Source organism: Dermochelys coriacea, chromosome 5, assembly GCF_009764565.3.
Source record: "Dermochelys coriacea isolate rDerCor1 chromosome 5, rDerCor1.pri.v4, whole genome shotgun sequence".
Taxonomy (NCBI): Eukaryota; Metazoa; Chordata; order Testudines; family Dermochelyidae; genus Dermochelys; species Dermochelys coriacea.
In genome coordinates this window covers 97776563-97802002 of record NC_050072.1, presented here as the reverse complement: position 1 = coordinate 97802002, position 25440 = coordinate 97776563, and the positions used below count along the sequence as shown (strand labels likewise).

General features: G+C 40.8%; 1 protein-coding gene across 3 annotated transcripts in view; it reads right to left on the bottom strand.

Moving 5' to 3' along the window:
• The window catches only part of LOC119855781 (carnosine N-methyltransferase), a 51531-nt gene that overhangs the window by 5533 nt on the left and 20558 nt on the right, over positions 1-25440 (bottom strand). For all 3 annotated transcript variants that reach the window (XM_043515322.1, XM_043515321.1, XM_038402156.2), the window contains 3 exons: positions 23248-23443; positions 22040-22203; positions 8620-8760 (listed from right to left, as the gene is read on the bottom strand). In XM_043515322.1, coding sequence (XP_043371257.1) covers positions 8620-8760; positions 22040-22203; positions 23248-23443 — 501 coding nt within the window. The remainder of the gene's footprint in view (positions 1-8619; positions 8761-22039; positions 22204-23247; positions 23444-25440) is intronic.

Genomic DNA, 25440 nt, shown 5'->3' with positions numbered 1-25440 from the left:
GATTATTTCAATAGTCTGCAAAGTAAAATAATTTGCCAATGGGCCATTTTACTAATATCATTTGAGCATATACATCTACAGTACTGCAATTAATCTTAACAGCCTCATGCCATTTCTCTTTCTATACACTGCAAGGTGGACCAACACATAGCAAAGTAACATGGAACCCTTACAAACTATTTCTACTATGAAAAGTGACTAAAATGACATAGTGGAGTCCCATGTTTATTGTATCAACGTCTCCAGATCACACTTGCTCAGTTTATAAAAAGATGCTTTTCGGATATCCCTGCAGACTTATCCTGGAATCAGAAGGTGAAGCTGTTTTCATTCTATCCAATGCATCACCAATAAAATACTGCAGAAAATGTTTGCCCTCAGTTATACTCACTCAGTCCCAATAATGGAAATGGGATTGCAGAGACATAACTGAGGACAGTTGAAATGTGTAGGAATAAATGAAGATATAAATTGTCCTGCAAAAATGTTTTCTAGAACTTTGGATATTAGAGGAGTCGGGGGTGAGGAGACGGATGCGTATAGTAGACCTGATGAACACTGAAAGTGAAAGGTATCCCTCAAGGATCAGTGACACCACCCACTTCTGAAGAACTAGGTTCATTTTCTGTTTATTGCCATAGCAGATAGTTCTATTCCAGAGGTGCTGGAATAGGTGGAGGGGTACGATGGAATCTCTCCCCTATTCATATTCTTGAGAAAAGTGCCTGCTGAAGGTGTTTGCAGTCACATTCTGAACTCCTGGAAGGGAAGCTGCTGTGATGACAAACAGCCTCAGTGCAGGAGGAGGGGGATCTTGCCCGTCCTTGCAGGTTGATATAGAACATGCATTGCATGTTGTCCATCATGACCTTTATCTGTTTGCTCCTGATTAGTGGTAGAAACTAAAAGCAGGCATATCCGACTGTCCTGAGTTCCAGGAGGTTGATGTGCATAGTGGTTTCTGGAGGTGACTCTCTGCTCCGGGCCATGTGTGTGTCCAGATGTGCTCCCCACACCAAGAGAGCTGCATGTGTCATGATGACAACCATTGGGGGAGGGCAGATGAAAGGGACTCCCTGCACAAACATTGTGAGGGTATTTCCACAAATTGAGAAATTCCCTTATGAAGGTGAGTATGGAAAGTAGTGTAGTTAGACTGTATACTGAGCCACTGCTGAAGGCAATGCATTCACAGTCTTGCATGGTCTATAATGAAAGAGCCATCAGTTATATACCCCAACAGCTGAAGACAGTTCGTGACCAGGTTTTGAGGGCTGATCTGGATTGCATTGACTATGTTGGATCGGGCCACGCATCTGTGCATTGGAAGGCCTGCCTTGCCACTATTGAATTGAGACAAGCTCCTATGAATTCCAACTTTTGCACAGGGGTCAAGGTGGATGTTTTGAATGTTCAATAGTAGGCCCAACCTGAGGAAGAGGTCTGTGGCTTCACAACATGCCCATGAAGTTACATCCAGGGAGCAACCTTTCAGAAGTTGTCTAGATAAGGGAACACAAGATTTCCTTTTCTGTGGAGGTATGCCCCTACTACTGACAATTTTTGAAAAGGCCAGTGGGGCAGAAAACAGGCTGAAAAGATGCACCGTGTACTATAGATGGTCCTGACCAACAGTAAAACATAGGACTCTTTTGTGAGATTCTTGGATCACAACATGGCAATGAGTGTCGTGAAGGTCGAGGGCCAAGAACCAATCCCCTTGGTTCAGTGATAGAATTATTGCTGCAAGTGTCACCATTTTGAATTTTTGGGCCTTCACAAAGGCGGTAGTAGCCTTATAGCTGGGATGGGTCTCTAACTCCCATTCCTTTTTGGAACCAGGAAAATACTGAGAATAAAACTCTTTCCCTCTGTACTGCACAGGAACCAATTCTACAGCACCCAAGAAAAGAAGAGAGCATATTTAGTTTTGTAGCAGGTTCTTGTGAGAGGGGTCCCTGAAGATAGACAGGAAAGGGATGCTGGCAAGTGGAAGAGAAGTAAAATGGATGGAGTACCCTGTGCAGTTGATCTCCAAAATCCATTTGTCCATAGTGACTGACTCCAAAGCCTGCCAGGAGTGGTAAAAGGTTGAGAAGTAGGTGGTTTTCTTCCCTGGAATCTCTGTCTTTTTCATTGAGGTTCATATAGTCTATGGGAGAGCTCAAGAATTGGGCAGGATGAAATCTCTTCACCAACGGGAAATTAATAAGCTTTTGGGCAGCTGTATGGATCCTGAGAGAATGCAAAGTAGCCCTGGAGTCCTTTAAAGTATGCAGAGATTCATCCACACTGTTAGCGAATAATTTATCAAAATGGAGATCTTCGACCGTATTTTCAACCTGCTTTGGAAATCCTGAGAGCTGGAGCCAGGAAGCCCGCCTCATAACTACCGCTGTAGAAATCGAACAGGCGGTAGTATTAGCAGCATCGAGGGAGCTGGCAGAGGCCTGAGCGGCTAGCCTTCTGTTGTAATTGGCTGGAATTGCTCTCTATGTTCTGCTGGTAGATGCTTAATAAATGAGTTCAGCTTGACAAAATTGGTATGATTGCACTTTGCCATTAGCAGCTGGCAATTCTGAATCGCAAAGTACTGACGAACATGATTTTCTACCCTACAGGTCAAGGTGCTTATGCTCCTTGTGGTAGGTCATAGATTTAGCATGGTGCTGCCTCCCACATTCATTAATTGCGTCAACCACAAAGGAGTTAAGAAAGGGATGAGAAAATAAAAATTTCGAGTCCTTAGACTGAATATAATACAGGAACGCCTCACTTAACATTGTAGTTATGTTCCTGGAAATTGCGACTTTAAGCGAAACCATGTTAAGTGAATCCAATTTCCCCATAAGACTTAATGTAAATGAGGGGGTTAGGTTCCAGGGAAATGTTTTTCACCAGACAAAAGACTATATTTTACACACACACACACACACACACACACACACACACACACACACGTTTTAAACAAAATTTAATACTGGTACACAGTGATGATGATTGTGAAGCTTGGTTGAGGTGGAGGAGTCAAGAGAGTGGGTTATTCACCAGGGAACGCCTTACTGCTAGATGAACTAGCAATTGGCTGAGCCCTCAAGGGTAACTCTCACACTCTACAAGGCAGAAGGAAAGGAGGGAGGGCAGACAGAGAGACAAACACAGATATACACCCTGTGTGTGTGTTTGAGAGACAGAGATGCGCATTTCCCCTTTAAGTATGAAGAATGGGGGGTCAGAAGTACACTGCCTTGTTAATTCCATCAGCAAGCTGAGACCAGAGGGCCTAAGGCAGCAGCTCCCTCCCTCTGTGTGTCCCCCCTGCTCTATGGAAGATGGAGTAAGCGGAGTGCAGGAGCAGGAGGGAGGGGGACACCCTGACATTAGCCCCCCTCTTCTTCCCCTCCCCCCCACACATAAACAGAAGTCTCGGGGAGCAGCTCCAAGGTAGAGGGAGGAGCAGCAAGTCAGTGGGGGGAGGGACAGCTGAACTGCAGGCAACTGATAGCCTGCTGAGCAGCTGCTGCACAGGGAACTTATGGAAGGGGGGAGCTGATAGGAGGGCTGCCGGTCCATTCTGGTTCCAACCACCCATCAGCTAGTTGCAACTGGCTGCGCTTCCTGCAAGCAGTGGACAAAGCAGACGGCTGCCAAATGACATAAGAAGGGAGCATCACACAACTTTAAACGAGCACGATCCCTAATTGATCAGCAATGAAACAACGCTAACCGGGAGGAGTTCCTGTATTTCTTATCTGCTCCTTTGCATGTAGGTGGCGAGGGTGTGCCATATAACCTTTGCAGGGTCCAGTAGGGCCTCTAACAGCCAAGGTAACACAGACAGATGAAGCTGTATGAAGGATATCAGGCAGCTTATGGTGTGGCTCTTTAACGTTCTCAGGAGGGATCTGCAAAGAATCCACAATTCTATTGGCAAGTTCCTGAAACTGCTTGAAGTCATCCACCAGGGATGGAAGATATGGAATAGCTGCCTCATCCAGGGATGAAGAAGAGAGGTCGGCTGGTGGAGAGACCTTTTCATCAGCCCTAGATTCCTGTTCCTCAAAAGGTTTCTTCCTGCAGTTCTGGTCTCCTAGGGAGGGAGGGTGATGACTCTCTTTGTGGGTACCAGGTCAGTGAGTAGTTTTCAGAGTAGCAGCCATGTTAGTCTGTATCCGCAAAAAGAAAAGGAGTACTTGTGGCACCTTAGAGACTAACAAATTTATTTGAGCATAAGCTTTCGTGAGCTACAGCTCACTTCATCGGATGCCACAAGTACTCATTTTCTTTTTGTGAGTAGTGATTCTCAAGGGCTAGAAAATTACTGATGATAGGCTGTCCAAAGGTCCCAGTATGGCCGAAGGGGTGGTGCATATGGCATGGGTGGAGGCATCCATGAGTGATCATACCAGCGAGACAGTGGTCGAGCCATTTCTGACAAGCAACACCAATCTCCTCAGACATCTCTGGAAAAGAGCCTCAATAGGAACAGAGGGAAAGCTCTGCAGAGATATTTGGGAGATTGAGACAAGATCTTCATCAAAATCATCCTCTTCCAAATCACTCTGTAGCTGTGGAGCACCGGAAGAAAGATGAAACCATCAATACTGGATGAATGACTGGAGATCTGGAAGCCCTCGATAATGGGAGTATATCGGAGCCATGTAATGATGAGCCGGGCATAGCAAAGTCGCAGGGAAAGCAAAACTCGTGTGATACCAAGTGTTGTCAGTACCACATCCATGGCCTGCGTTTAAATAATAATGGCTGAAGGAGGTGACAGTACCATGAATCTCAACTGCTTCGAGGACAATACAGAGCCGAGCATGCTTCTCCAGTACTGGGTGAGAAAAGATAGAGCTCTTCTTGAAGTCTTGCTCCACTGATAGTATCGATGACCTCCTGGAGCTTAAGACTCTGCAGCAGTGGTCCCCAAACTTTTCAGGGTCACACCCCCATTTACCCCATCTGCATCCTGGCTGGAAGTGGGGCTGCAGCTCCGGGGGTGGGTGGGTGGTGGGATGTGCGGACAGCGGTAAGGAGGCTGGTGCTGGCAGCCAGGGCCCCAGGCACGGGGCCAGGAGCGGAGCTAGGTGGCACTCCCTCCCCACCCCCCTGTGGGGGCTGGGTGCTAGCCACGCCCCCCCACCCCAAAGTTCCTCCATGCCCCTCCAGCGGGCACGTCCCACACTTGGGATCTCTGCTCTACACTCTTCAGGTTTGACTGTACCTGAAGAATCAGCAGCCTTGTGGGTACCAGCTCAGAGAGAAATGGGTGCTGAAACACAGGAGTCATCAGAGACCACAACTTCTTAGAGGCAGATTTGCTACATGAAGAAACTTGAGGGACGGTCTTTGTGAATATTATGGGAGGAGTCTAGGGTCTTCCTCTTAAGATGCCCTCAAGGAGAGCAGTTCAGAAACAGTGAAGGCAGCAGACTTATTCACAGACTGGTGTACAGAGGGAGTCCCCTGGCCGGGGCAGAGGCCAGGTGCAGTGAGCTCTTCATCATGAGGAATCTAAATTTGATCTCCCTGTTTTTCTGGTTCTAGATTTTTAATGCCAGATACCACTTTTGGGAAATACAAGATTCTCTGAGAACAGATGCACCAGGACTAACTGTCACTCATTGGGATTGCTTCCTGGCATGACAGGCAACATTTGAGACCCCAGCATACCCTCCGAGAAAAATCAAACTCCCAGGAGAGGAGAAACTATCTAAAGGGTACTAAGAAAAATAGCTATATTTTTATATTTAAACTACTACAGCCAAAATTACTACCAAAAAACCTCATGGGACACAGTGGCGGTAAAAACACAGATAACTGCTAAGGCTCCATTTCAGGGCGAGAAGGAACTGAAGGCGGTTCATCCACACAGTGCTATATAACAGCACAGAGCATAAGACTAAGTAACATGCATGTGCAGGCCGAACGGATACTACGATGAGAACTCTCCGAAAGGTGCAGGAGGCTCAAGCACACTTAGAATGGAACATCCATAGGGCCATTACTTGAAGAACCAGTTACAGAATATATTAATTATACCACATAACTAACTGGGGATGGATTAGATGACCTCTTGAAGTCCTTTCCAGACCTTTTTATGATTTTTATACAGGAGAGGACTTTGCATTTAGGGGTCTCAACACAACACAGGAAATCAGGTGTGTTAACCTACACATCTAAGAGAGATTACTCATTTATGAATGATAAAAGTGGGAACACTAAACGTAAGCAGTCTCCCAACCACCACATATCACTGCTTATCATGATGAACAACAAAGTCATTATTTCCTCTCTCTCTCCTCTCCCCCGTTAGTCTGTACGTATACATCTGTTGGCTCTTGTTTATACTTAAGAGTATGTCGACACTGCAATTAGACACCAATGGCTGGACCGTGCCAGCTCACTCAGGCTAAGGGACTGTTTAATTGCAGTGCAGACCTTGTGGCTCGGGCTGCAGTCTGAGCCCAAATGTCTATGCCACAATTAAACAACCTCTTAGCCTGAGTCCAAGTCAGCTGGCCCGGGCCAGTCACAGGTTTTTAATTGTAGTGTACACACAACTTTAGACTATAAACTCTTCGGGGCAAGGGCCATTTTTCTGATCTATGTTTGTACAATGCTATCACAGTGCTGTCCTGGTCCATAACTAAGGTTCCTGGATGCTACAGTAATATATTTAAAAAAAAATTGTAAGAATCAAAGTATTAAGTGTTTTCACAGGTATGTGTCACTTCAGACAGATGAGCCAGTCTACTGGCTATCTGGTTCCTTTTGAACCTTGGGAGATAATAAATGTGATATCCTCCCATATACTTGCTGGCATTCCAACTCAGGATAAGAACAACTATTGTATCTTGATATCTCCCCTCCCCAAATCCACTTTCTGTTCTTCCTCTAAACAGCTCATCAGTAGTAGGATTGGCTATTTCCTTTCTCGGACTTTGATAACAGCCAACCACTCTTCTCTCTCTCCTTCCCCATCAAATTCCCATGGTTCTTAAATTTGCATACAATAATACTTTTCAATCAAATGTTAACTTCACTCACTTAAATACAAATCTGAACCAAGTATTTGATGGCAAACATCTCTAGAGAGGGATGTGATTTTAATTACACATTAATAGTCCATATCAATTTAGAAGTATGGAAGTTGTTTGAGTAGATGCTAAAGGCGAAAAATTACATAGGATTTTAGTATCCATCAAAAATTAGCTACATTACCAGCATGTTTTTGAAACAATTTTTTTTTTCCAAAATGTGACAAACAAGATATGGACAAAGGAAAAGAGAGGAATGCTATCTACACTTTAAATCTAGATATAACACGTAAGAATCCTTTTTACTAAATTAAGCACGAGGGTTTGTTTGTTTTTTTAGAAGTCAGTAAATAAAAAAGCAAGTACCAAAAGAGAAAATATCGAATAAAAAAAATGGTTAGCAACTCACTTCATATGTGAAGCTTTTATAATCTTGCTGGAACAGACTCTGAATTTAGAGCTTCTGCAGTGAGATCTTTCTAAATGACATTTAGAGCATTAGCCAGAAACTGACTAAAAGTGGCACCAGATTCCTGCTCATATCATTTTTCAGATAATGTATTGTTGGAGATAGCTGGTGAGGTACAAAACAGAAAGCAGCTTGACACCTGGATAAAGAAAGATTGGAGCACTCCTGATTCAGTATTGTTTTGACATGTCAACTGAAGATTAGTTATGGAAATAATTTTATTCTATATAGGTTTTTATACTGCACTCATTAACATAGAATCCGAGCACCTTCCACTAGCACATTCAGCAACATGACTAATATATGTCATTAATGGAAAATGAACGTGGGACATCAACGTGTCATGCTTCTAATTATGTGTGTGGTGTAATGCTTATATCATAGCTTCAATTAAACTTAACATTTATAGTGGATTCTACAGCTGTGAGCCTATGAGTAATTAGAAGGTGTATGCAGCTGCTGGATGAGAAAGCTTGCCTAATAAGTGTTTTGATATTTTTATAGCAATGAGGCATCTATAAATATTTTTCTGTCAAACAACAAAAAATGTATACATAAAATTAAATAAATACTTGTGGAAATTTGCCTGAACTTTTAGCAATAAATGCAACCTATTTTATTTTATTTATAAGTTTTCTTTGATGCTTATCACCATAGTATCAGAACTCCTTGAACATATGAATCAATTTATACTCAACATTTTTATGAGATGGGAAGTATGTCCATTTTACAGATTTAAAACAGAAGCACAGAAATTATATAGCTTACTCAAGCTCAAACCGGAAATTTGTGGCTGAGCCCAGATCTCCCGAGTTCCAGTTCAGTGCTTTAATCACAAGGCAATTCTTGCTTCTACAATCTTTATGACATACAGGTTTGGAAATAGTAAATTTCCTAGTCAAATTTTGGAATAGTCTCCCATTCCTCCCTCCTACCCTCTCCCAGATATTTACCTGAAAGCAAGAGATCTAAAAGATCTGGTTATCTAAATTAGGGATTTAGGAATTTATTTTGATTAGTCATCACTTTGTTAAAGGATTAGTCACTGATTTTTGCCTCCCTAGTACATATAGGTTGCAACCAGCAAGTAAAATATAAGCTAAGTACCTGTTGAGTACAAAATTAGAAGAAAAGAGCATAAAGAGGCTCCATTCATTTCCTTGGCAAGCATAACCGAGCATAGCTATTTCCCAGGCCAATCTACCTAGCCCAGCACCAGGTACCAGGATATTAACTTTGGAGAGATCCCTGCAACAAAACAAAAATAATAGTTAATCCTTTAGCCAATACGTCTTAATAGAATGTCTATGGGTCTGGCTAAATACTGTGGTTTTCATATATTTAAACAGAGATAATTCGATAAGAATTTTCATTTATATGTTATGATTTCTCTGTAGACAAATCAGACTTGTTGTGAACAGGTGCCCCGGGGGGAAAAAACCCATCATACTGTAACAGAATAAGTTATGGAATCTCTTAAAAGTTTTGTTTCTTTTTTTTTTTTTGGGAGAGGGGTATATTAAAAAAAACCTCTAGGCAAAAACCTGTTTTGTGAAAAACAACTTTCATACCGAATAAAAGGAAAATAATTCACACTTAGGCACTCCTTAGTTGTGGTGTTCTTCAAATAGTTTTCTTAACTTTTTAGACTAGCCCTGTAAAAAACAACTGTATGTATGTGTTTGTAAAGGTGACTTGCAAAAGAAAAAAAAACAGGTTTGTGCCCCTTCCCCCCCCCCCCCCCCGCCTTCTCTTGATGCAGAGTGACAACCTACTAAGTTTTTAAATATTAGAAATTCAGGTCTTGTTTACCCTAAAAGAGTGCTTTTCCTTAAGGACTATGGACAATTGCAGACCTAGCAGGGTTTGACATCAGAAACACAAAATAAATGAAATCTTATTTATTGACATGGAAGTATTCAGCTGATTAAAAATTGTCTGTTAATATATTTAACTCAAGCATTTTTTATATATTCAGCAACCCCTTTGATTATGGATTTGGGAGCTCTTTCAAATTTTATTTACATCACTGCAGGGCGTCTATCAATAAGAACAGAAAAGGTAAAATTTGATGTTCCTAGAAAAGAACAAGCAGACAAAAACTGAGGGAGGAAGGAAGGGGGAGAAAATTTCAGGCCCCTTTTGTATGTCATAAAAGCAAAATATAGTGTGCACTCAACTTCTTCTCTCCCTTTGTAAGTCACCTTTAAGTCAAGAAGTCATTAAATGGATGCAACTAAGACACTTAAAAACAGCATCCAACTGGTATGCAGGACAACACAACCCCAATTTTCAAGATGTGGCGGTGGGATAAAATGAAATGCAGTCTTCAGAATATTGAGAACCAGGTAACCAGAATGGGCACAAAGAGTTAGCATTACCATGTTTCCAAAGCATAAAGAGGAGTGGGGAAAGTCAACTAACTTTGGAAAGACTGGCTTCAAGAGACAAATCCAGAAGGCAGCGAAGAAAGTGCTGACCAGCTTTAAAGATGGTCTTCTTTAAAAAAGACCATGTAGGCAGTATAATTATAGCCATGTCAGTCAGGTAATATCTTTTATTGGACTAACTTCTTTCTCTCTCATCTACAGAAGTTGGTTCAATAAAAGATATTACATTACCCACCTTAAAAAAAAAAAGTTACAAACTTGTTCTTTGAGATGTATTGCACGTGTCCCTTCCACTTCAGGTGTGTGCGCCCAGGACGCTGTTGGAGAGTTTCCCCTCAGAAGTACCTATCTGCTGCCCTGCGCTAATGCATGGTGGTATACAGGGTGGAATCACCCCAAATCCAATCAGTTCCTTTTTACTGGAGAGAATGATATGGAGGGTTAGTTATAGAATGGGCACATGCAACTTATGTCCAAGAACAAGTTACGGAACAGGTTAGTAACTGTTTCTTCAAGTGATTGCACATATCCATTCTACTTTAGATGACTCACAAGCAGTTCGATCCCACCTCCAGCTTGGAACCTACCTGAATAAGGACTAGAGGACCACATACCCAAATATAGCATCATCTCTAGATTGCTGAGAGTCAACAATGTGAGGAAAAGGTACACACTGAAGACCAAGTTGCTGCTTTACAAATGCCTAGGACAGGCACATGAGCTCGGAAGGCTGCAGAGGTTGCATGTGATGTAGAAGAATGTGCTTGTATTCTGCTTAGTGAAGCTACACTGGCCAAGTCATAACACAAGCCTATACAGGAGGATATTCAAGTTGAGATCCTTTGAAAAGAGACTGGGAGACCTTTCCTCCTATCTGCAACTGCCACAAACAACTGTGAGAATGATCTAAACTGTTCGTTAGTGTTCTACTTGGACAGGACCACTCTCCTGATATCCAAAGCGTGGATTCTCTCTTCATCCTCATGAGTAGGAGGCTTCAGGAAGAAAGAAGGTAAGTACATTTTTTGACTGATATGAAAATGAGACACACCTCAGTAAGAAATTTTGGATGTGGACCTAGATAAACCTTGTCTTTGTACAAGACAGTGTATGGAGAAGACAGAGCATATAATTCACCTACTCTCCTGGCAGAAGTGATTGGCACCAAAAAGAATACCCTGATAGAGAGACACAACAAGGAACGTATAGCTAACAATTCAAAGGAAGCAACCATAAGTTTTGACAACACCAAACTCAAGTCCCAAGGAGGACCAGGATCCTCCACCTGAGAGTACCACCTTTCCAAATCCTTCAAAAACCTTATTGACATAGGATTGGGGAAAAAACAGTATTATCAATTGGAGTGTGGAAACATAAAATAACTGCTAAATGAACCTTAATTAAACTAACAGCCAGACATTGTTTCAGAAACAACAGACAGCTCAGAATATGATGTGGTGGAAACTGGACTTGGGAAACCTCTTTCTAGTGGGACAAAATGAAGAATCGTTTCCATTTATCAGATAAGTGTATACTTAGTGTATGATTTTCTATTCTTTAGAAGTGGATTTTGAATTTCCTTTGAACAAACCTCTTCCTGGGGCATTAACCACAGAGCATCCAGGCTGTCAGGCAGAGGACCTGCAGGTTGGGGAAGTGACTGTGGTCCTGTTAGACCAGGTTTTGATCCAGTGGTAGAGTCAGCAGATCTTTGACTGAGAGGGACAGCAGAGTGGAAAACCAGCATTGCTGATGTCATGCTGGAGCTGTAACTTTGACTTGAGCACGAGCCTGCCTTATTTTCAAACAATATTCTTGGTATGAATGGGAGTGGAGCAAGTGCATACAAGAGCACGCTTGCCCAGGGCAACAGGAAAGTGTCCGTGAGGGACCCTGGACTCCGACCTTGTTGAGAACAAAACTTATTACACTTCCTGCTGACTTATCTTGCAAAGAAGTCTACATAGGGAGTCCCCCACAGCCACAAAATGGATGTGGCAATGTCCTGATGGACAGACCACTTATGACTGGTAAATGATCTGCTTAAATCAGTCTGCCAGACCATTCTTTACACTTGCAATATGAGAGGCTCTGAGGCTGATTGAACTGGCGATTCACAAGTCTCACAACCTGAATGACTCTTGGAATAACAGCATCAACCAGGTCCTCCTTGTCTGTAGGTACATGTAGACTTCTCTTGATATGAGGAAGACTTGGCAAATCAGTTGAATGACCCTCAATTCTCTGATGTTTATATGCAGAGTTAAATCCTGTATAGATCATAAAACTTGCATCTGCAGAGAACCCAGGTGAGACCTCCTGCCTGAGGGCAGAAGCGTCTGTAACTAGGATTAAAGCTGGTTGAGGAGAAGCAAATGGCACCGCAGACACACACTTGAGGGGTCTGTCCCCCAGCCCAGCGTGGCCAGAATTTGAGTGGGCATTTGCACTACCACATTTAGAGGGTGATGAATTGGCAAGTAAACTGAAGCCAGCCATCCTTGCCATTTACTGAGATAGAGCCTGGCATGCTGGACTACATAAATGCATGAGCCATACGGCCCAGAAGCCTGAGGCAATTTCTATTGTCATGGTGGGATGAGTCTTCAGGTCTAAAAGAATAGCCAGCATCATCTGGAATTGTAATTGCAGAACAAATGCCTTGGCTTCTGCAGAGTCCAAGACTGCTCCGATGAACTCTATTTTTTGCACGGGAGACAGGACTTCTCTGTGCTGATAAGCAACCCTAGTGTATCGAAGATAGACTGGATGACCATCATGCTGGACAGCAGCTGAGTCTTGGACTGGCTTCTCACCAACCAGTTGTCCAGGTAGGGAAAAACTTGAAATCTTGATTTTCTGAGAAATGCCACCACCGTCACACAGTTTGCAAACACACATAGAGAGCTGAACAGGCCAAATGATAGGCATGCAAATTGGTAATGTCACTGGTTGATCATATATCTCAGGAATTTCCTGGGGCTCTGATCTATTGCCACATGGAAACCTGAGTCTTTCAAATTGATGGCAGCATACCCATCTTCAAGGAAGAGATAATAGAAGACAACATGACAATGTTAAATTTTATCTTTTTCCAGAGAGGTCTGTTGAGCTACCGCAGGTCTAGTATAGGTCTCCTTTTCCTTTTAGGATCAGGAAATAGCGGGAATAAAATCCCTTTTCTATGAGAAACTGCAGAACCTCCTTTGTGGCTGCCAAATGGAGGAGAGATTGCACCTCCCAAAGCAGAACTTCCTCATGAGAGTGGTCCCTGAAGAGAGACTGGGAAGGGGCTTGGATAGGGTGACCAGATAGCAAGTGTGAAAAATCAGAATGGGTTGGGAGGTATATAGGTGCCTAGCTAAGACAAAGCCCCAAATATCAGGACATTTCGTCACTCTGGGCTTGGAAAAGGGGGGACAAATGAACTAAAGGGTGTATTCCAATTCCACTGTACTTAAGACCCACTGGTCTCCAATGATTTGAGACCAAGCACTTGGGCAGGTAGATAGAGGCTGGTAAACAGAGGGACAGGATAGGCTGGCATGCTGTCCTTGACATAAACATAAAAATATTTGCTTAGTCTGTCTGGATGAACTAGAAGCTGCTGCAGAAGAAGGGGGGAGTTTTCTCCAATAATCTCTGTTCTTTATCCTCATTGGGTCATGGTAGTGAGGAATGAAAGCAACTAGTGATGTGGTTCCTGAGGAAAAAACTGCTTTTAAATGCCCGAATATCAGGCTATGTAGCCTGTCAGTCTGCTCAGAGAAGAACGACAACCCTTCAAAAGGAAGGTCTTGTATGGTCTGTTGGATCTCGAGGGAAACCTCGCAACTGGAGATATGAACATCTGTGAATCATAATGGCTGATGCCGTGACCCTAGCAACAGAGTCGGCAGTGTCCACCCCACCTGAAGTGAGGTTCTAGCCACTAATTTACCTCTTCAACAAGGCAAGAAATTCCCATCTTGCATTCTCTGGCCATCTGTCTCTTTTAATATACTGTACCTCAGAAGTTGAAGTCATAGCATCCTAACAACCCCTGCATTTAGCGATCCTGAAATGCAGGCCAGCCCCATCGAATAAAGCTTTCTGCAACAGGTCAAGTTTTGTAGCAGCCTTTGACTGCAAGGTAGACAACCGTTGCCAATGGTGCTTTCTCACTGGTGGCTGAAACCACCAGCAACCCGGGAGAGAGGTGGGTGCAGAGGTGCTCAAACCATGGAGAGGGCTTGACAAAGGTCTGGCTGGGATGATTTAGTTGGGATTGGTCCTGCTTTGAGGACTAGATGACCTCCTGAGGTCTCTTCCAACCCTAATCTTCTATGAGGGTACATGCTATCTGCGCTCAGCTCACTTTGATGTGGGGGAAGGAAAGATAGAGTCCGTCACAGAACCTTGGTGGGCTCCAGGATAGCTACATTAATCAGAGCGCCACCCAATAAGGTCGAGCAGTTGCTAAAATGTCAATCAGCCTGTGGAATGACAAGCAAATCTCTTCCACCTGGATAGCCAAGGCAGAAACCACCCTTTTTAAAAGGTCCTGGTGGGCCCTATAATCATCTGAAACCACTGCCTCATCAGGTAATGAAGAGGCCAAAGCCATAATTGGCTGAGGTGGAGCCTCCTCTGGCCTTTCAAAGGGAGAGTAGCCTGAGCAACATCTTCCTGTATGGTATTGAGCGTCATATTGGTCACTGACTCCTGGTGTACTTGGCGGGATGGTTCTTAACACCTACTTGATGTCACAAAAGGGGGTGGGCACAAAGAGTACACAGACATCTGTGGGAATCCCAAAGCATTCCAGAATGGCATTGGTAAAGCCTAGAAACTAAATTACTTTTAGCCCATGGATCCCTACAGGCTTGCCTGGAAAGGCTCTACTGTGGATACAAGGAGTGATAAGCCCTCTGAGGGAAACGGCAAGGTATACGACACGACTGCAAGACATATGAGCAGACCTTTTAGTCTGAAGATAAATCAGCCTCTTCTGACCAAAAAAGGCTGGGGGACTGATCCTGTCGGTGCCTGTGATCAGCGTTGGGAGCCTGCGGACGACGGTACTGGAGAAATTATTGCTGGCTTTTCTCTTCACAGCACTGTATGATAGACATTCGGATATCCAGAGGTGCCCAGAGTACTGAACACAGTATTGTAGTAGCTGGCAAAGCGTGACCTGCAGTTGTCGGTACCATGTGAAAAGACACCTGTATCAAAAGCAACAACGGTACCTAGAAGCTGAACAAGTCCCTTGTCACAGCAAATGCCTCCTGAGTTGATGGCACGGGAATAGCCTCCAGCTGGTGGGTAGAAGCAGACTGCACTGATTAGCTCAATGCCATTTCAGGGGACGGTCTCAATAATGCCTGTGCTGGAGCTATGGTCTCAGCTTCAAATTGACTATTTCCATTGTCTGCTTGCCTGCCAGCCTTCAGTACAGGGGATCACCCTTTCACTGATGTTGAGTCCTTGGAGGCCAACTTGCAATGTTTCTTTCTCAGCTCTGAGGAAGACAATCAGTGCTGGGACTCAGACAATACAGGTGGAGCACTCCTCACTGAAGCCAAAGTGCTTTGGCACCCATTTGAAGCAGGAAACCTCTGAGATGGTGGGAGCAGAGCTGAATCTATCAGGAGAAATTAAAGTCTGGCCTCCCTGTGTTTCTTGGTTCTAGTTTAAAGTCCCTGCAAATTTGACACCAATTGCTGACATGCAACTCCGCATCATACTTCAGGCAACTTGGGGTGGGGGGGCATCTCTCACTAGCACTGGTTTCTTGCAGGAGTAGCAAGTAGTAGGGCTTGTATCCTGGTGACTGAGGCATGCCTTGGCAAAGGTAACAGTACTCAGAACAGAAACTGAAGTGTTTAAAAAGATAAACACTATAAAAAAAATTGAACTATCACTAACTAATACTATAAACTACTAACCTATCAGTGCCAGTAACAAGGACCTGGACTAAGGCAGAGATGATGTACTCCATCCAGGAACTTGAATGGTGGTGATAGAGGTCTTGAGGAAATTCCTTGTACTCAAGTGAATAGCTCTAGCCAATGCCTGGTCTGATGTTAGCTAATTTTAAGGGTTAAACATTTCTTCAGTCCTTGGATCGTGAGAAATTAATCTCTATGTGCCTTTGTAAAGGAGGAAAGATGTTCATTGTGCTTTTGCATAAGAATTATTGTGAGTTACAACTTATGGAGACACAGAAACATGTCTTTGTATTATTGTTTATCATCACTCGTAGCTATGGAATGGAAGCTATGATCAGAAGTCTGGACCAATGAAGCCGAGATTTTTCAAGGCTCTGGAATTAGGAATATATATAGGAAAATATAAATAAAAAAGTGCATTACATGTCCAGGAAGAATTTATTTTATGCAACTTTTATGTTTTCAAGATGTGTTGGCTATTTTATAGACAATGAGCCAGATTATATGCTGATCCTTTCAGAGGAAGCACGGAATGCAAGATACAGCTCAAGAGGAGTGGGGGGGAGGTGAGAGGAGAGGTGGTTTTACTACAGCCTTTCATCTCCTGGATTTTGGGCTGCTCAGTATATTAGCATGACTCCCAGAATAAGAGTATATGTCCCACCAATGGGGATGATCTAATGCTCTAGCAGTCATCTACAGCTGCCAATGGAGCTGTTCTGCATCCCAGAATTACAGGAACATACAGTGTGCCATCAATCCCTCTCCTGCTCTTGTCATCATCCCTCTGCTCACAGCATGATCCTATCATGGGGGCCATGTAGAATAGCAGTAGAGGGCCACATAAGTTTGCACTGCTCTGAAGGAATTACACATGGGCCATAGTGAGGGCTGGAATCTGGCCCAATATGAGAATAGCAAACAAGTGATGATACGATACTTGAGTGCATGGAGCTATAAACAAGCTGTCAATGTGGCTTGGGCATTTCTTTAAGAGATAAAATATGAAACCAGCTATGTCAGATCCTCATGTTCATTGTCTAGATAACTGTGCTACCTTATAGAACTCCCATCCATTTTATTCTTAACACTGGAGTGTGTGAACCAATACAAATTATTCTAACTAGGTACTGCATGTATAATTCTAGCAAAACAAATTTTAAAAGAAACTTAAAAGGTGACTCATTGTATCCTTACAATTCTCATACGGATAACCGTTTGTGTATATATTTCCCTGTACCACATTTGACATCTAGGTGAATCTGTTGACATTACCAATCTCGATAGCATTTCTTAAATGTTATTTTCTAGGTGAGAGGTCATGTTCATACCAGAGAGTTTCATCCTCAAAGTGCACTTAGAACAGACCTCCATAAAAGAGAATTCCAGAGTTCCATGGCCATACTTGAAAGTTTAAGAGTTATAAACTCTGTATATACTTAGATAACAGTCCCATTTTCTAAGTCTAGTCAGAAGTTCTACCCATTGGTTTGATCACAAGATCCTGTGACTGTTTTTCCCATTAGAAGCAAAGAGAAACAAATTTTAATTTTCAGCTTCCAACATCTCTAAGATTCCCACTCCCCAACCTTCTATAACCAACTCTGATGGGAGAAAGGGGAAACACCATCTGCCCCATATTCAACAGCAAGAGTACCTTAAACACTGCACTCTGCTCAGATGGGGCACCTTGCATTCCTTTCCATATCTTAACAACTTGATTTCTCCTGTAAAGGGAAGCAGCTGTTCCCCACCAACATCCAAAAAGAGGAACCAGGTTAGTAATATCCTTTTTTGCCATACAAATTTCTTCTTCTACAGAGTGGGCAAGAATGATGGGAAGAGAACACTGCTAGTAATCTCCAAAAATAGATGAACATACAAAATGGGTACAACTCTATACTACATCTGTTGCCCCAAAGAGGCATGATAATCTGAAGCCGAGGTCTTCCAGATTCTAGCAAATAAACCACCCTGGATACGAGCATAGACATGATATACTGCAGAGAGAAAGAAATGTATTATGTAAGCACCACTCACATTTCCATCATTGAGTAGTGTTTTAAACATAGCAAATTCTTTTAAATTATTATAGTATCATTAAAGAAATCCAACGTATAGTATTAAAACATAGAAAAGATGTTTGTGCTTTTATTTCACAGAAACTCAGCTGAAGTGGAACTGAGATATAACTGAGTGGCCTAAACTAAACCAATGGGGACTAAAAACAATGCTACACATCCAACCAGCATTTTAGAACAAATATCTTGGTAATATAGCTACTAGGATGGAACTGATATCAAATATTTTGTCTAAGTGAAAAAAATAACTCTTAAAATCATCATGTAGCTGTCAACTGAAGTCAATCTATGCCAGGATATTGCTTCCTACATGCAAGTGTAAAGTTTGACTTGAGTTTGTTGATCACAAATCAAAGGTTTTGACTTTTACCACTTCAGGCATACAGTGTTAAGACCCTGAAACACAGTGAGCTTTTCCATGGCCAAATTTTTGAAAATGTTAACTTGAGTTCTGAGAGTTAATTTTTAACATTAAGACCATTACTCTTAAAGTTAGTTGAATATGATCCCTCCTTTAGCTCTGCATTGGAGACACATCTGTACAGAAACTTCAATTAACTTGCAGCGGCTGATCAAATTTATTTATTTTTGAATTTATTTAATGCATCTGTTAACACTCACTCCGAATATGTGTAAAACCTGAATCACTTACAGTTAAAACACAACATGATTAATCCAATTCACAGAGCACTTCTGCCTTAGGAAAAGCCAAACAAAATTAAGGATACTTGGAGAAAACTGAAGCTTATTGTTTCATATACTGTGCTAAAAATATAAATTGGATGGAATTTTGAAGAGTGCTTAAGGGCTCGGCACTTTGGATAGTCTTATCCAATGTGTCTTGTTGGGAAAAGTTATCTAGGAATGAAAGCTTTTTTTAACTCATAGTTCAAGTTAGACTTTAGTCTGAAAAGTCTACATATCTGTTTATAAACACGGTGAACAACAAATAATATGCTTGCACCATAAACATTTTATGAATACTTACATCCAGCTAGTCTCGTAAGAAATGGGAAAATAATTTAGACTTGACAAATTTAATCAGAATTGCTTTTACACATAAAACATTTTTAAATCATTAGGAACAATTTGGCTCAATGCCAATAAAAGAGGTTTCCACCTTCCTTTAACTTCACTGGCCTCTAAATATGCCCTCAGACAAAAAAGCCAGGACAGATAGGCATTGCTATGCTGCATTATCTACAGTCTGAGTGGTCGCTAGGTGTAGCTTTTTGTAGAGCACATTACAGTAATCCTATGAGACAAAGCTATAATAACTATGGCAATGTCCACATCTAGAAAGAAGTCACGATTTGCTAGCCAACCATAGGTGGGAAAGTAAGACGACACTAACTTGCTCCTATAACCTGAAGAGGTAGAGACAAAAAGCCACATAAAGGAAAAAATTAGGATTCAGAATTCTAAAGTAAAGAATTTCTTCTACCTCAGTTTTTGGGCTCAAGTCCAGATCTTTATTGCATTTCAAAACTATGGTCAGCTACAGTTATTTTATACTACTAAGCAGTTTATTCTGAATATGATTTCTTCACAGTTACATATTTTCCTATCAAAGCCATTTGACATAAAAACATTAGTCATGACTCTACAGTTAAGGTTTGGGTGAGTTCTGCATTTGAAACAAGAGACTTAACTTGCATTATGAATGAAGAACGCACTGTATCTTCCCCAAAATTAAAGCTCTTTCTCGAAGTACAGAATGAATAAAAAGTTTTAAAATATTTGTTAAGCAAATGTTTTTCACTATTTACCAAATGTAAATACCTGGATTCATAAGTACTGCTTTCATCTGTGGGTTACAAGTCAAAAAAGATTTAAATTTTCTTTCTGCATCATTTTTCCTGGTAGGCACAGTACACTTAAGATATCTGAAGTGAAAAGCTTAATAAATATTCTCCACCTTTCATCCAATTTGGCTTTCATATAGAAAACTGCTTCAGAGCTGCCACTGCAAATTCAGTTACAGGAACTGCAAGTGGTTTTGGGAGTGACGCACCAGCACAGCCTGCCTACAAAGCAAAACTAAAAGAGGGATTCCATGAAGTGAAATATAAAAAACTTGTTAGTCTTTAAGACAAAGATCTGTCTTACGCAGAAGCTTCCATTTCACAAGAAAAAGCCACTGACAATATTGATGCTTGAATTGCACTAACATACCTATGAAATTTAGAATCATAATAATGCATAAATATCCGCAACAAAGGGCAACTTTCTATTTTTATCATTTTTATGAGGGAATTTCTAAACAGAAGATAACTTTACTTAAATGTATAAAAACTAAACTTACTGTACCTTTTCTATAAGAAGACATTCCTGAATGCCTTGTATCTAACAAGGGAAGAGTATTCAAGTTATATTTTTGAAAGTGCTATACAAATCTCATCTTCCAATGAAACGTTAGTGGGCTAAGTCAATGGTTCTCAAACTCTCCAGATCACTGTACACCTTTCAGGAGTCTGATTTGTTTTGTGTACCCCAAGTTTCACCTCACTTAAAAACTATTTGCTTACAAAATCAGACAAAAATACTAAGAGTCACAGCACACTATTACTGAAAAATTTATTATTCTCATTTTTACCATATAATTATAAAATAAAGCAACTGGAATATAAATATTGTACCTAAATTTCAGTGATACTTGAGCCTGTTTTTCATATCTGAGCCTTGTCTGAAGCCTGAACCACAAGCAGTGAGGCTGTAGCATGTAACTTAGCTTCCCGGGTTGCATGCTGCATGGGGCTCCAGGCAACTGCCCTGCTTATCACAGGCTAATGCCGGCCCTGCATTTGCAATCCCTTTAAACCGATCCCGTGATTTCCCTAAGGGCTGAAACCCCCAGGTTGAGAAACACTGATCTAGATGAGTTGAATATGTGTACTCCTGGTTGAGAACCACTGGGCTAAGTGATGCAGTAACATTTCACCTCAAGACAAGTCAAACCAAAAAAAATTTGCTGATCTCTATAGCTTGGATGTTTGACCGCATCAAAAACACTTTGCTGGCTGTAATGGTCGACAGTCTCTACTGCAGAAAACCAAATGACAGGGAGCAAGGAATATTTATAGGCCAGGTTGGAGGTGAACTGTTTGCACTGTCTGAGGAAGCTATTGGCTGTAGCAAGCTTAGGCTCTAGCAGAGCTATCAGTCCTCACTTTTATAAACACCAAGTTCACAAATGAAATTAAAACATAAGTATCAGTGCTGGCCACTGTTTTTCCTCATTAAAAGAGCCTCAGTAAGTTTAAACATGAAATTATGTTTATTTAAGTAACTAAATCATTTATATTTATCTTCTACGGACATGGATTTCATTAATGAGTAGTTTTTTGTTTTTTTTCCTCATTTTTATTACTATATCACTTTTGGTAAATAAATTTGCTCTTTTTAAGTTACCACCATATCAGCATTCATTCTACCTTCAGACACACAGACATGCCTTACTCTTTGTCAAGTCACTTATCAAGATATGCACACAAACAGATGAGAATTTTACAAGATATATTGTATCTTGTGCCTGAAATCAATATTGGGCCTGAACACTTACAAACAGGATTGTGAATGTAATAAAGCTGTACTAGGGGTGATAGGAACTTTTTACTCCTTTCCTTTCCCTTCTCACCAAATGGATAACCACATTTTACTTCCCCTTCCCTTCAAGGGATCATATATTATGGACTCCTCTCGAGCTGAGGCAAGTTGGACATGGATCCTATCACAGGACTCTCAGCAGCTGCCAAACTGGAACTTTGATTCCTTGTATTGTGCTGCTGTGGAATCACTGGGCTTAACCATATTACAAGTTTCTGAACTTGCATAATAAAAATATATTTAAACCTATCAATATTGGCCCACAGAGAGACAACACTTAATTCTATTTTATTATTTCTAGGTTAAATGTTTTGTATTCTACTGTACTACCCTACCATACAAGCATTTTTTCCTTTATGCATTTAACCCAACGCTATTTGCACTTATTTTTAAATATTTTTAAATTCAAGCTTTTTTTCCCACCCCACTCTCTATAAACTTTTTACAAGTGGCGTGCAACATGGAAGGCCTATATATTTTCTTTTATAATAAATCTTAAAAACAAAGCACTATTTACCATCTCTCTTTTGGAAAGTTCTTTACAATTTCATTAATGATTGGCTGGTAGCAGGAATCTCTCTCAGGTTTCCCCGTTTCACTCCAGTCTCTTACAAACTGTTTCAAAGTGGACTTTAATTTATCCATGTCAAAGGTTGACGCTGGCACAATCTTCCCATTTTCCTGATTAAAGGGCAAATAAAAGTTAGACAAAAAATAAATCCAGAAATTTAAGATGTCAAACAACCTTAGCTTTGAATACTGAAACAGACGTGCTGTAGCAGCTATATGGGTGGTTTAGTTGATAAAGCACTCGCCTCTCACCTCTGGGACCAGGGCTCAAATCCATCTTACAGTCCTATATGAAATGAGTTTGGTGGTATCAGCTCAGCCCTCAATAGACCAGGGTCCACATCACAAAACCAATATATAATATAAGCATAATTCAGCACAACTGGTAGTCCTTATTCAGGAAAGGACAAGGGGTGAGCTAGTATGGAGACCGAACAACCTCTCACTCTGAGAGGGAGGTCCCTCCAGGTCATTGATGAGGCAGCATGGAGAAGCTCACACTGGAGCTGCCCAGAACTGTACCCAGCCTATGGATACAAAAAAAAAAAAAAAAAGAAAAAAAAAAGAAGACTTCAGTTTCCATCACTGCCAGTCCCTTAAGCTTCATAAGTGTAAAACTTCATTACAAAAATAGAAAAATGTAGATCAAGTAGGGGGAAAATTATGCTAAAATTTTATAGAACTATAATACCATAAATAGTTAACTTACCTAAAACCCATAGGTGATTAAGAATGGTGTAAACTAATGTACTACAAAAACATTATTTATGGTCAATGCAGCCAAGTGAAAAGTCAACTTTAAAAAAATAACTTGGGTAGAGTTAAAACTCCATCAGAGTTCTATCATACTGATCTGTTACTAAGAGTAATTACTGACACTTGCCATAGCAGACAAGTACTGTTCTCCTGAATGATTAACTGTACCTATATATAGAAAAAATAGCCAGAGATGCCTTTATTGAAAAACTATACAATGTAATTCATCATGCCTATAAGACATTCAAAGGTGAGGGGGCAGGGTAATTGAGCAAGTATGAATTCATAAGGGGGGGAGGGACAAAAGAAATGGAAACCTGAAGTGAAAAAAATAAAAAACTAAAATATGTACAGAAATTTTTACTTCTGAAATATGAAAAGCGTCCAATTTTTACATACATCTTCTCCATATTCTTTATTTTCAAACATATGTTTGCACTCGTTCACAATGGTCTGTAGGATCTCTTGATTATGATCAATGCATTTCCGAATCTTGTCCAGATGAAGAAGAAATTGAGGAAGTAGGTTTTGTTGGTTAGCTGGGAGGGATCTAAACTGTCTCTCTGTTCTGTTCACTTGCTCATGCATATTAGTTCTAGAAAATAAAAAATTTAATGTCTGTCAGTGTTTAGCTTCAACTATAAATGCAAAGAACCCACATTTGAAGATACCCCAGATTACGCTACCATAACTTCTCCATCTTTATTCAAAAAGCTTAGATCTCATTTCACAATAATCCTCTAACCAAGCCAAAAAACCTCAATTCCTAAGAATTTTATAGAGAATGTGGTTATTTTTGACTGCACATTATGAAGCAGTTATCTATTCCCAGATCTGTGCACATTAGCGTCACTATCAATGGCACTGGTTCACAAACCGAAGTCTACATTGGTTTTAATACCATTAGAAATTCATGGAAATAAGACTGATTGGGAAAACGGTTTGAAAATACCAAGCTTTTAACTGTGCATTGAAAAAGTAAAGAAAATAATATTAAAAGTACACACACTATGCTGCATAAGATACAAGGAACTCACTTCACTTTTAATATCACTATAAGGAATAAGTTTTTGTCAATATATCTACCTGAATCATGATCCTGTAAAGACTTATGCACATGCTTACCTTTTCACATTGAACAGTCCAATGAAATCAACAGAACTACTCACAATATGGAAAATTAAGTATGTGGATAAATCACTACACAATTGAGGCCTTAGTTCTTTACCTTGAACCCCTCGTTAACAGAAAATTTAAATACGAACACAAATTTCACTGTAACTACATAAGATAATGTTGCTGTCTTCATTTTTAATTCTGATCTGTACAATATTTTCAAATCAATGTAACTTAAGGGTATTCTATAGCAAATTTAAGAACATAAGACTGTACACACTGGGTCAAACTAATGGTCCACCTAGCCCAATATCCCATCTTCTAACACCTTCAGATGCCAGATGCTTCAGAGGAAATGAATTTAAGAGGGAAATTCATCGAGTGATCCATCCCATCGTCCATTCCTAGCTTCTGGCAACCAGAGGTTTAAGGAGACCCAGAGCATGTGGTTGCATCCCTGACCATCTTGTCCGAAAGCCACTGATGCACCTATCCTGTGAACTTATCTAATTATTTCTGAACCCACTTATACTTTTGGCCTTCACAACATCTCCTGGCAACAAGCTACACAGGTTGACTGTGCATTGTGCAAATCTGCAGCTATTACTTTCGCTGGGTGACCCCTATTTCTTGTGTTACATGAAGGGATAAACAATACTTCCTTACTCTTTCTCCACACCATTCATGATTTTAGAGACCTCTATCGTATCTCCTCTTAGTCATCTCTCTTCTAAACTGAACAGTCCCAGTCTTTTTAATCTCTCCTCACAAGGAAGCTGTTCCATGCCCCTAATGATTTTGTTGCCCTTCTCTATACTTCTTCCAATTCTAATACATCTTTTTTGAGATGGGACGATGAGAACTGCATGCAGTATTCAAGGCATACCACAGATTATGTTTTGGTTTTTTTAATATAGAGAGAGAGAGCGAGAGAGAGAGCGAGTGTGCACACGCGAGACATTAGGATTTTTTTGTCTTATTATCTATCCCTTTCTTAATAGTTGCTAAGACAGTCATGTAGACATTCACTCCTCTGAATTGGAGCTCAGTTCATTCACAGTTTACATGGGTATTTCTATATTCAAGCATTAGGACTGTTGAAGAGACACCCTTTAATTTCAATAACCTTGGTACAGTTTATAAAAATTAAGCTATTTGAAACATGTTTTATTGACACTAGTTATTAAATATGGAGCTCATTTCAACTCAATCTGGTTAAAAGCTCTTTTGAAAGAGGAGATGGTCCTATAATTTAAAGATCATGAATGGCACCTAACATTGTCCAAACAAGACCACTGCACTATAATGGCCCCAGATGTTAAGTTAGTCAATTGAAATATAAAAAGTATAATATGGATCATAACATCCCAAATCTGTTTCATGTATTTAAATTTGCTAAAAAGTTCTAAAGTGACGGAAGACATATGATTTCCGAGTTAATGTCACAAGTGTGGCTATAAACAGTTGCTTTCTCTA